Source organism: Fukomys damarensis, unplaced genomic scaffold, assembly GCF_012274545.1.
Source record: "Fukomys damarensis isolate Sample0158 unplaced genomic scaffold, DMR_v1.0_HiC HiC_scaffold_8, whole genome shotgun sequence".
Taxonomy (NCBI): domain Eukaryota; kingdom Metazoa; phylum Chordata; class Mammalia; order Rodentia; family Bathyergidae; genus Fukomys; species Fukomys damarensis.
Window position 1 is genome coordinate 1795416 of NW_022900920.1, and position 14046 is coordinate 1809461.

General features: G+C 47.6%; 1 protein-coding gene across 1 annotated transcript in view; it reads right to left on the reverse strand.

The window, feature by feature from the left end:
• The window catches only part of Slit1 (slit guidance ligand 1), a 148448-nt gene that overhangs the window by 126328 nt on the left and 8074 nt on the right, over positions 1-14046 (reverse strand). Inside the window, exons 2-4 of the mRNA XM_033761226.1 lie at positions 13122-13193; positions 11688-11759; positions 6450-6521 (exon numbers count right to left, since the gene is read on the reverse strand). Coding sequence (XP_033617117.1) covers positions 6450-6521; positions 11688-11759; positions 13122-13193 — 216 coding nt within the window. The remainder of the gene's footprint in view (positions 1-6449; positions 6522-11687; positions 11760-13121; positions 13194-14046) is intronic.

Sequence of the window (14046 nt, forward strand, 5' to 3'; positions counted from 1 at the left end):
TTAAGTGCCTTATTTAACTGAAAAACTAAACCCTGTGTCTCTTACCTTTCTCTATTTTCTCAACAGCCCCTTCTTCTATGCGCATTTCTCTAATCAGAATCCTCTCTGTGCTTAGGAATCAGCTGCCTCATCCTGATTTGCGCAGTGCTGCAGGAGAGGACCGGTGGCTTTCATGCCTTGAATCCCTGTACAACCACATCAGCAGGATGCTGCCTTCCCTGGACATTCTCCAGGAGTGATCATGGACTGACCGCTCCCTGGACTCCAAGCTCCCCTGGCTGCCTGTGTTGGTGAAGGCCTGGTTCTGTGCCTGCCAGAGACACAAGGATGTGAGGCCAGCACGGTAGTGCCAGGGCCAAGTGTAGGACACTCGTCCATGCTGGGCAAAGCAGCACGCTCCGGCACGCGAATGTCAATCTCAGACCGCTGCTCTCTCCAGAGGCCCAGTGGGATTCTTTCCCTTTTCAGTCCAGCCTTGACAGCAGGCACAGATTTAATGACTAGAAAGCACTTTCAGAAGCCAGAGTGCTCCATAATGGCCAACTCATAATCCTAAACTGTTCTCAGTGTGGCTGTAGGAGGTGAGGCAATTGCGCTCAGAGTCTTGCTTACTTAGTAACACTCAAACACTGAAACCAGGCCTGGTGCAAGTGAGCCAGGATTCGAGCTGACAGGGGACCCCATCCAAGCCTCGCTGAGCATGCTGGAGAGCAAGGCTTCTCAAACAGGCAACCAGGAAAAGAGGTGATGATAAAACTGTCAGTCCTTCCACACCGATTGACTCAGGGATCTCTGAGGACCACGACCCTAGGAGCCTATATATAGAGTTCACCAAAAAATGTATATGCCCTTCAACAGTTCACCATGCTAACAGATGTCTGGAAGCTCATGGCCACACTGAGCACCTCTTGTTAATTATAGAGGTCAAAGGTAACTCGTATTAATCTCACAAAGTCTCAGTAAATTTAGCATTAAAATACTTATACAAGTTTGTCTTTTCCTTCTGTATGTATTTTTTGGAAGACTCTATATTTTTATAAATTCCCCCTAGGACAACCCATACTCAGTCTGGGTACTGATGGTCAGAGAGGTAAGCAGGGTAGAAGACCCAGGGCAGGGTTGGCCTAGGTTTGAATATCAGCTCTGGTCTTTATTGCTGTAAGAACTTCAGCATGTCACTTAGGACCATAAGATATGAAATAGTTAAACTATTAAATAGTTTATATTTGTAAAGATTTCATAATCAAATAAGTTGAGGAGATGCTATACTTGACGTTGCCACTGAGATGACATGCGTTTAGAAAAGGGCTGAAAATCCCCTAGCAGGACTCTGCTTGACCCAGCACTTTCCCTAACTGTCCAGGAAAGGAAGCTGCATTCTACCACTAATGACAGAAACATCTCACAGACTTCCCGTCTCATGGGACACAGCTCATGGAATTCCATCCTGGGAGAAGGGACACCTAAGCATTGATGGGTGGCATCATGTCCTAAGAAGTCCCAAGGTGTTTCCGGAGGGAAGGACACCCTGGACGACCGAGGCCCACTTCGGAGCCCCACTCCTCGTATGCCACACCTCTGGAGCGGCTGGTGCAGTAACACAGCTCTGGACATGTTACAGTGAGGAGGTCACCTTCCTGCTTCGGGTAATTTCCCTTAGAGGCAAGACAGATCCATTTCCAACAGGGCTTCATTTCAGCAGAGAATGCCCTCCTGCCTCTGAGGGGGGTGCGCGGGCGCCAGGAAGAGAAGCTTTGTTCTTCTGACCAGTGCTGACAGTTTAATTAAACCCAGCTTGAGACAGGGTCGCACGGGTCAGGCATTCTTCATCCGGGCTCAGCAGAGTCTCACAGCCACCAAGCCTCTCCAACCATCAGGGCCCTGTTAATGAGTTATCATGGTCCTTACAGAAAGGTATAAATAAGGGAAAACAGACTCCTGGGGCTACCCTTCATCACCCACCCTTCCAGGCTCAGCCGAGATGCAAAAGGTCAATCTTGTTGAGACACATACTGGTTTCAAGGCTAAAAGGAAACCCAGAGAAACTAAGTTTTCACAAGCAGCTCTGGAGGAGAAAGGAATACAGCCAGCCAGAGGAGCCCGAATGGGGTGGTCAGAGGCTCAGGGCCAGGAGGTGACACTCATTTGCCCCTATCTGAACATGGGAGGAGACGGGGCGTTTGCTCGAGGGAAGCAGTAACCTTTCAAACACGTCCCTCTACCTCCACCCTCATCTCCTGCATATGTCCACGAAAACAACATCTCTAGGGGTTGACTGGCAGGTGATGGAACTGACCCCAAACCCAGGTAACCTGATACTTGGGTGTAACTTCTGCCTCCCCTCCCACACACACACACAGAAGCACCATGTGGCAATGACTCTCAAAGAGCACTGATGAGAGACTGTCATCTCCTGGAGAGGCAGGGCACACTTGTCTGTCTTACGCAGCTGTCACTGCAGTATTCTCAGCTCTACTACAGGGCCTACCTGTTGGAAACCCTCAGATCTGCTGGATGAGGGGGTGGGTGGGCAGCAGATGGATGGTGAGAGGAGTGATGAACAGAAGGCAGAGGTGAGGATGGGGTGGAGTCTCAGTAGGTTTGTAAAGGTGCGTTGGTAGTGGGTAAGTCAGAGGGGACGCTGAGTAGCTGCATGGAATAGACGGGTAGGCAGATGGGCAGATGGGAGGAAGGGTGCAAGGGGACGAGATGAAGGGATAAATCCTGAGTGGGGAGACAGATGAGAGGACTGACTGATGGCTCTGTAGATGGACAAGTTAGATGGTGGGTGGATGGAAGGCTGGGTGGGCACATGTAGATAGATATATGAGGAGGGGGTCGGTAGGTGCATGAGGTGGATGGATGGCAGATTACTAGGTGGATGGCCGATATGGAAGGCTGGACTTCAGCATCAGACAGACCAGGTTCAAATTTGGCTCAGCTCCAAAAGCATCTCACAAACCCTCTAAGCTTGCATTTTTCATCTATAAAATTGGGAAGTGCTAACCTCACAGAGATGTTCTGCTGATATCAGATAATACTCTGAATTGCTCAGCATGAGTCTGGCACGGAATAACCCTCCCTCCAATCTGACCACCCACTAGTGTAATGGCTGTGGTTCCTGAAATATTTATAGCCACCCTGGGAGGGAGAGGCAGCAAAAGGCTGTCATGGGCAGGCTCACTTCAGCAGGGGCTGACTTTAGCCCTGGAGAAGTGGGCAGTGTTTTAGAAGGGAAGGGTGCTGATAGGAAACCCACCCCAGCCTCAGTGGAGGAGAGACTTCACCTAGAGTTTCAGGGTACCACGGAACATTTCTGGGTAATGTTACCCACTGTGTAATGTATTTTCTCTCCCCTTGCTGCTCAGGAAAGTATTCAAGACCACAAAAAGCAGGAACTTGTTGTGAGCAATAGCTGTCCCAAGTCAATTCCAGCTTTTGGCCTACGGAGACTCTCAGCTGGCCAACAGACCATCCTCCCTCCACAGCCTCCTTTGATACCTCTACAGAGCACAAGAAAAGCCCGAATCTGTGGGACGAGGTCCTTGCGGTGCCAGAGATGATTCTCAGTTCAGAGGTCAGACAGGACGAGGCTGGATCTGCATGGGTGGAAGCCAACACTGAGGCCTGGCGAATGCTCAAGGGCAGGGTCACCTTTGGGCTGAGTGTCCCACACAGCAACGCCAGTGTGGGCTCACTTGACAGTTCCTGAGCACTTCCACCTGTCACAGCATTTGCACAGGGACATGAGAGAAGATGGCGCTTCTCTTTAACCCTCACGTCAGTCCTGCGAGGTAGACGTCCCTATCTCTGTCTCATAGAAGAACAAGCAGGCCCGACAGGGTTACAAGGAGCACTGCAACTTCACATCACTACCATTAGATTCCACCTGGACCACAGAGGCTTCTAGGTCTTTGTGAAAACTGGCAGGTTTCCTGCCATAGAAATAATACACGCTTAGAGAATACCTGGGAAACACAGAAAGGAAAAAAAAAATCACCCACAGACAATCCCTGTAGGCATTCTGCAGTTGCTTTTCCATGCATTATTCAGGCTGATTTATTCAGTGATCATATTGTCAATACAGCATCACATCCTGGCTTTTGATACCACAAACATGTATCTGCATTATTTGACATTTCTCATAAAGGCCATGTTTGATGACTACATAAATATTCCATCAAGTTGACAAACCCAAATTTACTTAACCACTCCCCCACCAATGCTGGACATTTAGGTTTCTTCCATTTTTTTCTTCAATATTCTAAATAGTGCTCAGGTTTTATTATTTCTTTACGATGCATACCCAAAGGTGAGATTTCTAGATCCAGGTTTAAGCAATTTTCAGGTTCTTCAGGTACCCTTAGAGACCTGGTATCTAATTCTAACCCTATCATTAAATTGCTATATGATCCAAAGCAAATCACCGTTCTGGGCCACCGATCCTGCATTTGGAAGGAATGAGCAGACTAACCCAACACAAGGGGAATACTAATAAAGCATAATCAGTAGAAGGATTTAACCTCTGGATGGTGCACTAACAGAATCAACTGAAATATGAACTCCACCACCTACATACTCTGGCCGTACCTTCCTGGGCCCCTTTGGTCTCTCTCAAGCCATTATCATGCTGATTTAGCAGATCCTCTGCATGAAAGTATGTAATTTGCTCCAGATGGAAAGGATTAGTAACAGAGGCCAAAAGCAAAAAGGAGGTCACAGGTGAGAGACCAGAAACACCAAGCGCTGCCTCTCCCGTGTCCCTCCTCCAGCTTCTGAGAAAGGGGTCCACAGCATCACTGCGCAGCAGAGCTCACAAGCCTCAGCACAGCTCACTGGCCAGGGGCAATCACCAGACCTAAAATGGGCCAATCAGATTCCTTCTCCCAGAAACTGAGCTCCATGGTCACAGGAAGTAGGAGCAGGAAGTCAGCACCATGGCTAACTCAAGCAGTAATGGAACTAAGAGGTTAGCAATAAGCCTGGAACACTGCTTTTACAGGGAGGAACAGGACAATAAGGTGAGTGTTCAGAACTAGAACCATTCTCACAGCTCACTTACCCTAATGGCTCCAGCTGTACCGCACTTCCTGTCTTGGAGAAAGTCCAGGAGGCTGCTGGCTGTGTCCTTACAATGCCACAACCCACAGCCTTTGAGATCTGTTTCTGGAATAAAGTGTACCCTAGTACTCCTTGGGTAGAGGAAGTGGAATCTTAACAGAGATGCTTTGTCAGGAATAGAACTGGAAAGGGGGTTAGGCAAAGAATATCAGCAAATAAATCTTTCTTTAGAGAGAGACAGTACTACTGGGGGTTGAACTCAGAGCCTTGAGCATGCTAGGCAAATTCTAGAGCTGCCTGGAGACCAGTTGGTTTAGTGAGAGATCTGGAAATCACGTCAGAGGAGGGAGGACCTCATCGTGTCCAGTCTAGAGAGAGGAGACCAAGTGTCACACTCCAGGAGTCCAAAGTCGCCCTGAGCACTCTGGCAGTGCACGTTGGTGGCTCCCATTCACCTTACTGATCTGCTTGCTCCTCTTTTTCTACCCAGGGGAGAAGCAGCAGTCCTCACCTCTCACACAGTGCCTGGCTGAATGAACAGAAGGTCCCAGCCAATAGTGCTTAAGGTTGTTAATGACAATTAAAACCTTCCAACTCAAAAACCTAACAGCCCTTCCAAAACACTAACAAGGATATGTAGTTGTTCTAAGTAGTTACTAGAAGTGAAGTTAAGAAAGTTATTTGAACGCAGATATAGGATTCAAATTTCAGAAAATTTTTCTAATATGCAGATGGGTCCAATAATGAAATTGGTTTCCTGGGGAAATGAAAGGTAGCCAAGCAAAAACTGCAGGGCCACATGTTAAGGAGATACAGAAGAGATTCCTTAGTAAATCTCAAAGTTCTTATCTAACTCAAGATTCCACAAAACAAATTTTACAGTAGAACAATCACAGGCACATCTGGAAAATCAATCAGCATCAGAATTAGCAAACGATCTTTAAAGTTGAAAGAAGTACACTGAAGGCAAATAAAAATGTGGATTTACAGGCTGCATGGTTAATAAGCTTATAGTCCACATTACCCTAAAAGATGGGAAGAGCTGGAAATAGAAATAAGTTCAGGAAGGACTTAGCTGAATGAATGAATGAATGAATATTCAACCCAAGGCAGGTTACCAAAGGCAGTAAGAGATGCACTCTAATGCCCTTGCAAAAGCTGGTGGCACAGTCAGCACATGTGCCCAGCCCCCGGGGTACATGTGCCCTTCACAGTCCACAGTGCTGACTGGTCTGGGATTGTTTCCAGTGCTCACCATGAAGATGCGTCCCACACAGCACCTTCCTACAGAAGCGCCCAGCTGGTGAACCACTCCAGCCCAATAAGGGCCCCGCTGACCAAGCCTGCCCCTCCCACAGGTAGGGAGAAGATCACAGAGCATCACTCACAGTCTGGACAGAGCCTGGTTGTTCTGGAATAGCAGTTCTGGCAACATGTTCAGCTGGTTCCGGTTCAGTCGTCTACAAAAGAAAAGAGTTGGAAATCACCTACACACTCAGGAAATCGGAATGACTGCTCAGGAGGCACCAGATGCAAACTCACAAGGGGCATTCAAGTCCTAGCAGGGTCAGCATGTAATCACAGGGAAACTGGTTCCTCCATCTGTAAAGTGGGAATTCTACCATCCAGCATTTGGGTGGATGAGGACAGAATGTCTGTGACAGAATAGTCCTCCATTCTCTGGTTCAACACCCATCATCATCCTGAACACTCGGAAGAGGCTTTGGAATCGTAAGGCACAATTCTGATACCATCTCTGCCTAAGAACTGGATCCCTGATGTGAGATACATCCTATGGGGTGAGAATAACCAAACCAAATAATCCTTAAGTACCTCCATATGCAGCCTTTCAATGTTTTTATCATTTCCTTTGGGTCGTTTTTCAAAATGAAAATTATTTGATTTATTTTATCATTAATGATAATGCAGCCTTAAAAAAAAGAATCCTCAATAATAGGAGACAAGGTACCTGTATTTTTCTCACTCAGCTGTGCCTTTCCATGCCAAAGAATTGAGATTTACTTTTTTTAAATTTTTTTGCAGTGCTGAGGATAGAAGGACCTCATACATCCTAGGCAAGCACTCTATGACTGAGCTTCACCTTCATCCTCCCTTTAATGGCTGAATAATATTTCTACAATTTTTAATCCCCCTAAAGGCAGACAGAGACCTTTTCAGCATTATAAACACAGGCAGGAGTGTGAAGGCTGGCTCTGGAGCACAGCCTGACAAAAAGACATAATACAGAAAGGACCCAGACTTGTACTGGGAATTCTGACACCTGAGTCTAGGATGAAGGACACTACCTAAATTTTGAAAAACTACAACAGATAATATTAAAAGTTAACAAGTATTGTTTGGCTTCTACTACACAGCAGCTCGATCCATTAAGAAATCTGGCAGCCATAAAGTACATATAAAGTATAGGACCTCGGTCTGTGGACAACCAGCAGGCCACCACCGGAGGGAGGGGATGGCAGAAGTAGCACTAGCTCCAACACCAGCCAGGCCCACTAAACCTGCGTCTGCACTCCGCAAGATCCCCAGGGACTGACATGCACACTGAGATTGGAGTGACACTAATACGCCACACAGCCCCAGCCACGGAGACACAGCACAGCCTAAATCACACACTAACATGGTCATTAGCAGTTCCTTAACACACTGTGAAAAACCAACTCAGCAAAAATGTTCTTTTGGAGGGAGAGAGGAAGACACTTAATTTTACATAGCCAGCAATAGCCCATCTGTGGTTACCTCCAACAAGGTCATCTTTCATCAGATACGTGAGAAATGACTTTGCTACCATGTTAGGGACTGCCACGTTCCAGCACAGTTCAGACAATCACATCTACAACTTTACAAAACCAGCTGAAAGACATTTACTTTAAAGGGCAGGCTCCTAGCGAAACACACTCTTGTCTTGGGGCGGGGGGATGACCACCAATATAATCCTTAAAACAACACAAGTAAACACAAGATCATTCCACATTCCTTAACCCCAGTCAAATAAATTAATCGTGCATTTACACTGTCTGGTAACCACTGGCTTTTGTTTTCTCCCAAGACTTTCTTGTTTTTCTGGCTTCAATTTTTGAAAAGCATTTAGAGGGAAAAGGAATTCAATGCCTCGTTTAAAGAAAAAAATCAAAGGACTCCAAAAGAGGGAGCCAGCATGGTGAAGGACATACAGGTAACTCCAGGAGTGACTGCTCCAGTATTAGCCTTCACCATGTGCCAGGCACTAGGACAACTGCTCTGCAGACATTCCTCATCCCTTGAGGGAAAGCAGAATGAAAAGATGGGCTTCCTTCTCGTGGATCTCTTGCCAGCAGCACCTTCCATTCATGCACACACCCTCCTCCTTGTACCAACCCACAGGAAAGAGTTTACTGGCACCATCTTGCCTCATGGTGTGGCTTTTCATAGGTGCCCAACATTTGCTTGTTGCCTTTGTTGAGGTGCCTGTCTTCGATAGATGAGGGGACGGGGATGTTAAGAGGTGAGTTACTCACCCATGTCATCACTGAGCAGTAGCTATGGGATTTCAAAGCCTCCCTTTCCCAGGCCACTCGGCTCTCGGGATGGTTGAGCCTGCTCCCTACCCTCCCAGCTGCAGACTAGCAGATGCCTGGGTGCACCAATTCCTCCCCACCAGTAGACCTCACTTTTGCTTCTACACTCAAGCTTCCTCCGTGCCACAAGAACCAGCTGTGTGTCTCCTTGAACTTGTTTATGCTATTCATAATTATCTGTTATTATATTCATTATTATTCATAATTATAATTAAATTTGACTAGATTCATAAATGAATGAAATAACAGTGGGGAAAAAGGACTTATCTCTATGAAAACTAAGTTGATGCTTTGGAAAGATCCAATAAAAAGGAAAACTTTATTATAGGGCTGTTGAATTAGGTAAAAGATGTAAGTCTCCAGCCAGGTGTAGTGGTGCACACCTGTAATCCCAGCACACAGGAAGGTGAGGCAGGGGGATCCCTATGAGTTCAAAGCCAGCCTGAACTACATAGTAAGACCTTGTCTCAAAACAAAAAACAAAAAATCAATAACAAAAAAAAGATTTAAGTCTCAATCTAGATTGCTTCTAAGTACCTTTACAATTTCTTCACTCTACCTTCAAGAAATCAAAACAAATCATAAATCGGGCATTCAAGAAGCTGGCTGTGATGGTACATGCCTGTAATCCCAGTTCTCTGGGAGGCTGGGGAGGGAGGATTGCAAGTTCAGGCCTAGCCTCAGCAACTTAGCAAGACCCTGTCAAAAATAACAAATGAAAAAGGCTGGGAATGTAGCTGAGTGCCGAGGCCCCAGATTCAATCCCCAGCACCACAAAAAAGAAAAAAAAAGTATTTGTATGTGGTTGTGGTAAGGAAAGTGTACAGAACCACAATGACTATCTCATACTAAAAAGAAAATCTTATCCAAAAGAAGAAAAGAAAAGGCCAGGAAAGGGATCAATGGATGCACATTTCCATGCTTTAACTGAAAATGAAATATTCAGTCTATATTTTTTTATGATGCCCTACTTCAATGAACCACTGTGATTGACTGATCACCACTGTGTGTGGCGAGTTCAGAGACGGCAGCCACTGGACTGGCCACTCACAGACCCGCAGGCAGCACATACCAGATGCCTCCAGGGAGGCAACAGCTGTCTACTGTGACCCACCCAGAAGAAGGGAGGGTGGAGGGGTGAAGGGAGGAGGGGAATGGGGAAAAAATAAGAACCAAGACACATCATGTAAAGCTACAAGATCCCAATGATGAATGTAACTGTATTGTTTACCTTAAATGTACCAATAACTTAGTGGAAGAAAAAAAAAGAAAGTCACAGAAGAAAAGAACTGGAAAACGACATAGGAACAAATTCTAAAGTGATGTCACAACTCAAAACAAGACTCTGGCAAACTGGGGATGGTAGGAGCAGATACAATGGGGTCACCCTAGTCATGTCTACCCCCAACCCCTTGGCCCCTCTTCTTCTCCAGGGCATGGAGGAGCATTTGAGCTGCAGAGTTGGAGCTCAAATGGGCTAGGCCCAAATCAGCCCTTCACAGTCAGGTCTTTCATTTGTTCTAAGGCTTTTAGGGTTAGCACACACAAGGACTAAATGTGTGGTCTAGCTGTGGCTCCTTATTGCTAAATTCCAGCCCTGGATGGGGGATACAAAAGAAAGGTTCCCTTAATTTTCTTCCAGCCTACAAGAGGACAGTAAGACAACCATATTCCTTTCCCTTTGTTTAATAATTCACTTTCTTTGACATAAAGTGAAAGGCTAGGTGTTGGGTCCTGATCGTTAAGAGCTCAGGCTTCGAAGGTGAAACGATCCAGTTCTAATTCCCTATTCTGGTCCATTATGAGCAAGCAACTTAACGTACATGTGCCTCCCTGCCTCATCTATAAAATACCACTTGCAGCAGTGTTGTTTTAGGATTAAATGAGATACTACACTGCAAAGCACTTTCTTGGGTACCTGGCACACTATAATGCACTCAATGGGTATAATTACTATAATGAACTCATTGCAAGAATAAACGTTACCTGTTTTCTCACTACTTGGCATCATTGAGAACTAATGGTCTCAACTGCTTTCCTCCTCCTGTATCTACTCACAAATTGTCTTTATTTATATGAATGTAACATCCTGACTTTTCCACTTAACATTATATTTTGAGCACATTCCCATGCTCTTAGCTATTCTTCAAAAATATGATTTTATATTCTGTCTCCACCAGAACTGCTGCTTCCAAATTTTTGTATGTAAATAATGTGCGATGAGTAATCTAATATACATTAATTTTTAGCCATGTCTCTGATGATTTCCTTAAAATAAGGGACTTTCTTTTTATCCTTTTGGTACCAGGAATCAAACCCGAGGCCTCCCACTCACTAGGCAAGCACTGCACCACTGAGCTGTATCCCAGACCCTATCTCCTTAAAATAAAATGGACTCTGGTTCGAAGAGCATAAACACGGGGACCGCTGACACCTACCACCAAACATCGTGACTGTGAGAGCCCATCCCCCACTTTGCCCCACATTTTCTTTTTCATTGCTGCCCATCTGAAATACAAAAATTAATCAAGTCCCATCTTCACATTTCAAAGCCCTATTAAGAAACAAACCATGCATATCAGAACATACCACCACCTTCCCATTTCTGTGCTGTGGCCCCTGGGGCTTCCTGGTGGGTCCTCTCCGCCCACCAACAGGATCCTTTAAACACACACAAATCAGACCCTACGTTTGACCCCCTGCACTGCCCTAAAAACACAAATAAACAATGACGGCAAAACACAAGAACCAAACAACAGTGCTTCTGCCCCTGGGTGAGAGTGGATAGAGTTTCACTTCTGTGCGTTTTTTGCCATCACACATTTTCGGGGACAAACAACAGAGAGTTACGGTGAGAATGGAAGTGGCTACGCTTCCCAGATTTCTCTCCGGCTCCATCTCACCACGGCCTGCAACCACTTCCGTGGGTGCAGCTGTTCCTGGCTCCACCAGCCAAGGGTGGGCAGGCTGGGTTGGAGCCCCTCCCTGTCAACCCCCTCGCGGTGCCAGCCAGCCCCTGCACCCTCGGAGCCTGTGCCCGCCAATACTCACAGCCGCTCCAGCTCCTTCATGTCATCAAAAGCTCCTCGCTCCACAGCTCCGATCTGGTTCTCCATCAGCTGCCTGGGGGCAAAGACAGAGGACAGTACAGGGTGTCGGACAAGGGCTCCCAGAGACGACTGGCACAAGACAGGAAGCAAAGGCAACTCTTCCCGGGTAGCACTGGTACTGGACAAAAACAGGGGTCGTGCCAAGGCCCTCACAGGCCCACACCCTAGGGTAAGTGAACATATCTCCTTACAGCTTTGCAAATCCCCTGACATAAGCCCCTCATGTGCATGTCCTCCTTTGGCCCAAGGTCATGAGTCCAAGGGGCACAGCAGAGGGCCTCAGCCAGTACTCAGGAAGGGAAACTCTGCCAACCAGGCAGAGGCCACACATGCAACAAGCCCGCTCTGCAGTTGGCAGAGGATGTCCCTCTGCCCGCCCCATCTGCTGCAGAAAAGAGCAGGATGCCCGTGCCAGCAGAACTGTGTGGCTCTGTGGGACATTTCATCTTCTCACTGCCAACTGTGGGACCAGAGCGACCGGCTGGGGTCAGTGCTCTTCGCCAGTGGGCAGATTGCTGCATGGTCATTTTTGTGATACTAATAGCTTCCTCTCATCATGCTCAGTGATATATGTGCACCTGTGTGGTCCTTGGACACAATCTGGGGCAGGGAAACGGGCAGAAGCTGCTACCAGACAATTTCCCTGCTGAAGGCCTGGGGGTGGGGAAGAAAAGGGCTCCCCTAGACTCAGAAAGGGTCAAGGTCAGTGGTTTCTGGAGCAAGAGCCTCTGTCCAGTGACCTGTCACCCCCGACTCAGAAAGGATTGGCCCAATGTCTCCCACTCCTCCAAAGACCCTCAGAATATTTGGAGACAGGGAGGCAGAAAAGTTATGTGAGGTCATGCGGGTGGGTCTCATTCCAGAGGGCTAGTAACCTTGTAAGAAGAAGAGATGCTGCACCCTCTCTGTGCGCACATGGGGAAAAGCCCTGTGAGGACACAGTGAGATGGGTGCCATCTATAAGCCAAGAAAAAATGCTTCCCCCACTGGCTGCCCAGAAGCCAAACTTGCCAGCACCTTGGTGTGGGGCTCTTAGCCTTAAAATTGTCTATTTAGGTCCCAGTCTACAGCACTCACCATAGCAGACAAAGCTGACTAATGCAAGGACCTCAAGATTCTTCATGGCCACACGGCCTTCCCTCTTCCCCAGCCAATGGACAGGGGTGTCCCATCCCCGGCCCAGGCCCTTTGCCATCTGGGAAGCAGTAGCTACTCAGTGAGGATGCAATGTCACCTACCACCTCCCCCCCTCAAGAGTGCCAAGACCCTACAATATAGGGACGAGGCCACCCAGGGCTCTGCCTGCAGCCCTTATGCTACTTCCAAGAGTCAGAGCAGGAGGGAAGGCACCCAAGGAGCAGCATCCCATACTCACAGCACCCGAAGCTGCTTGAGCCCAGCAAAGTCATTCTTATGGATCCGAGTGATGTTATTGCCATTGAGTTCCCTGGAGGAAAAAAAGAGGAAAAGTGAGGGGACCAGGCAGGGACCTCAGGCCATGGTCTCGGCTCCTGGCTTCCTCTCACCTCGCTCCACCCAATGTGCCAAGGGCTACCAGCTAAGCCTCAGGCCCTCAGGTCTGTGTTAAGGTCCAACAAGTGGGGGCCTCTCTGTAAGAGACGTCTGTGAGCAGGAATGACAAGGTGGTGGACACGTCACTGAAAGTGCTACCGAAGCCAGAACCATGGTTTCTGTCCTGAAGATTTCAGTCTGGTTGGTGAAACAAGACACTGACAAAAAATAAGCCAATGACAGGCTATTCTGACAGCATCCTCACTAAACCTCAGTTTCCTCATCTATGAAAGGAGATACTAATTGTGTGCACCACGTGAGATTGACACAAGCAAAGGCCAGTAAAGAGCACAGGTGTGTTGGCAAAGGGCCCTCCTGGGAACAGTATAACATCATCATCTAGCGGCAGAGGCTCGGGTGAGTTGTCCACTCCATAAGCAAGAGAAGGCAGGGAGAGCCATGCAGTTTAAGGGAACTGCGGAAGGGGGCCTCAACCTGAGGACCAAAAGACAAGGAAAGCCTGTCCAATGAGAATGAGAGGGAAGGAGCGGGGAGGGTGGGCCAGATCACAGAGGCCTGAGAAAGCAAGCAGAAGAGAAGCAGGGACCAGTGACAGCTCAGGAAGGACCCTGCCATGAGGCCAGTCCTGCCACAAGCAGAAAGGCAGACCAAAGGAAGGAGGTGCTCCATCCGGATCCTGCGGACCAAGCCCGCAGCCGCAGGAGCTTCTCCTCCCACAACCTTCCAGGCTGACTTCCTTCCTCCCTTCTGAGGTCACGTCTGCTCCT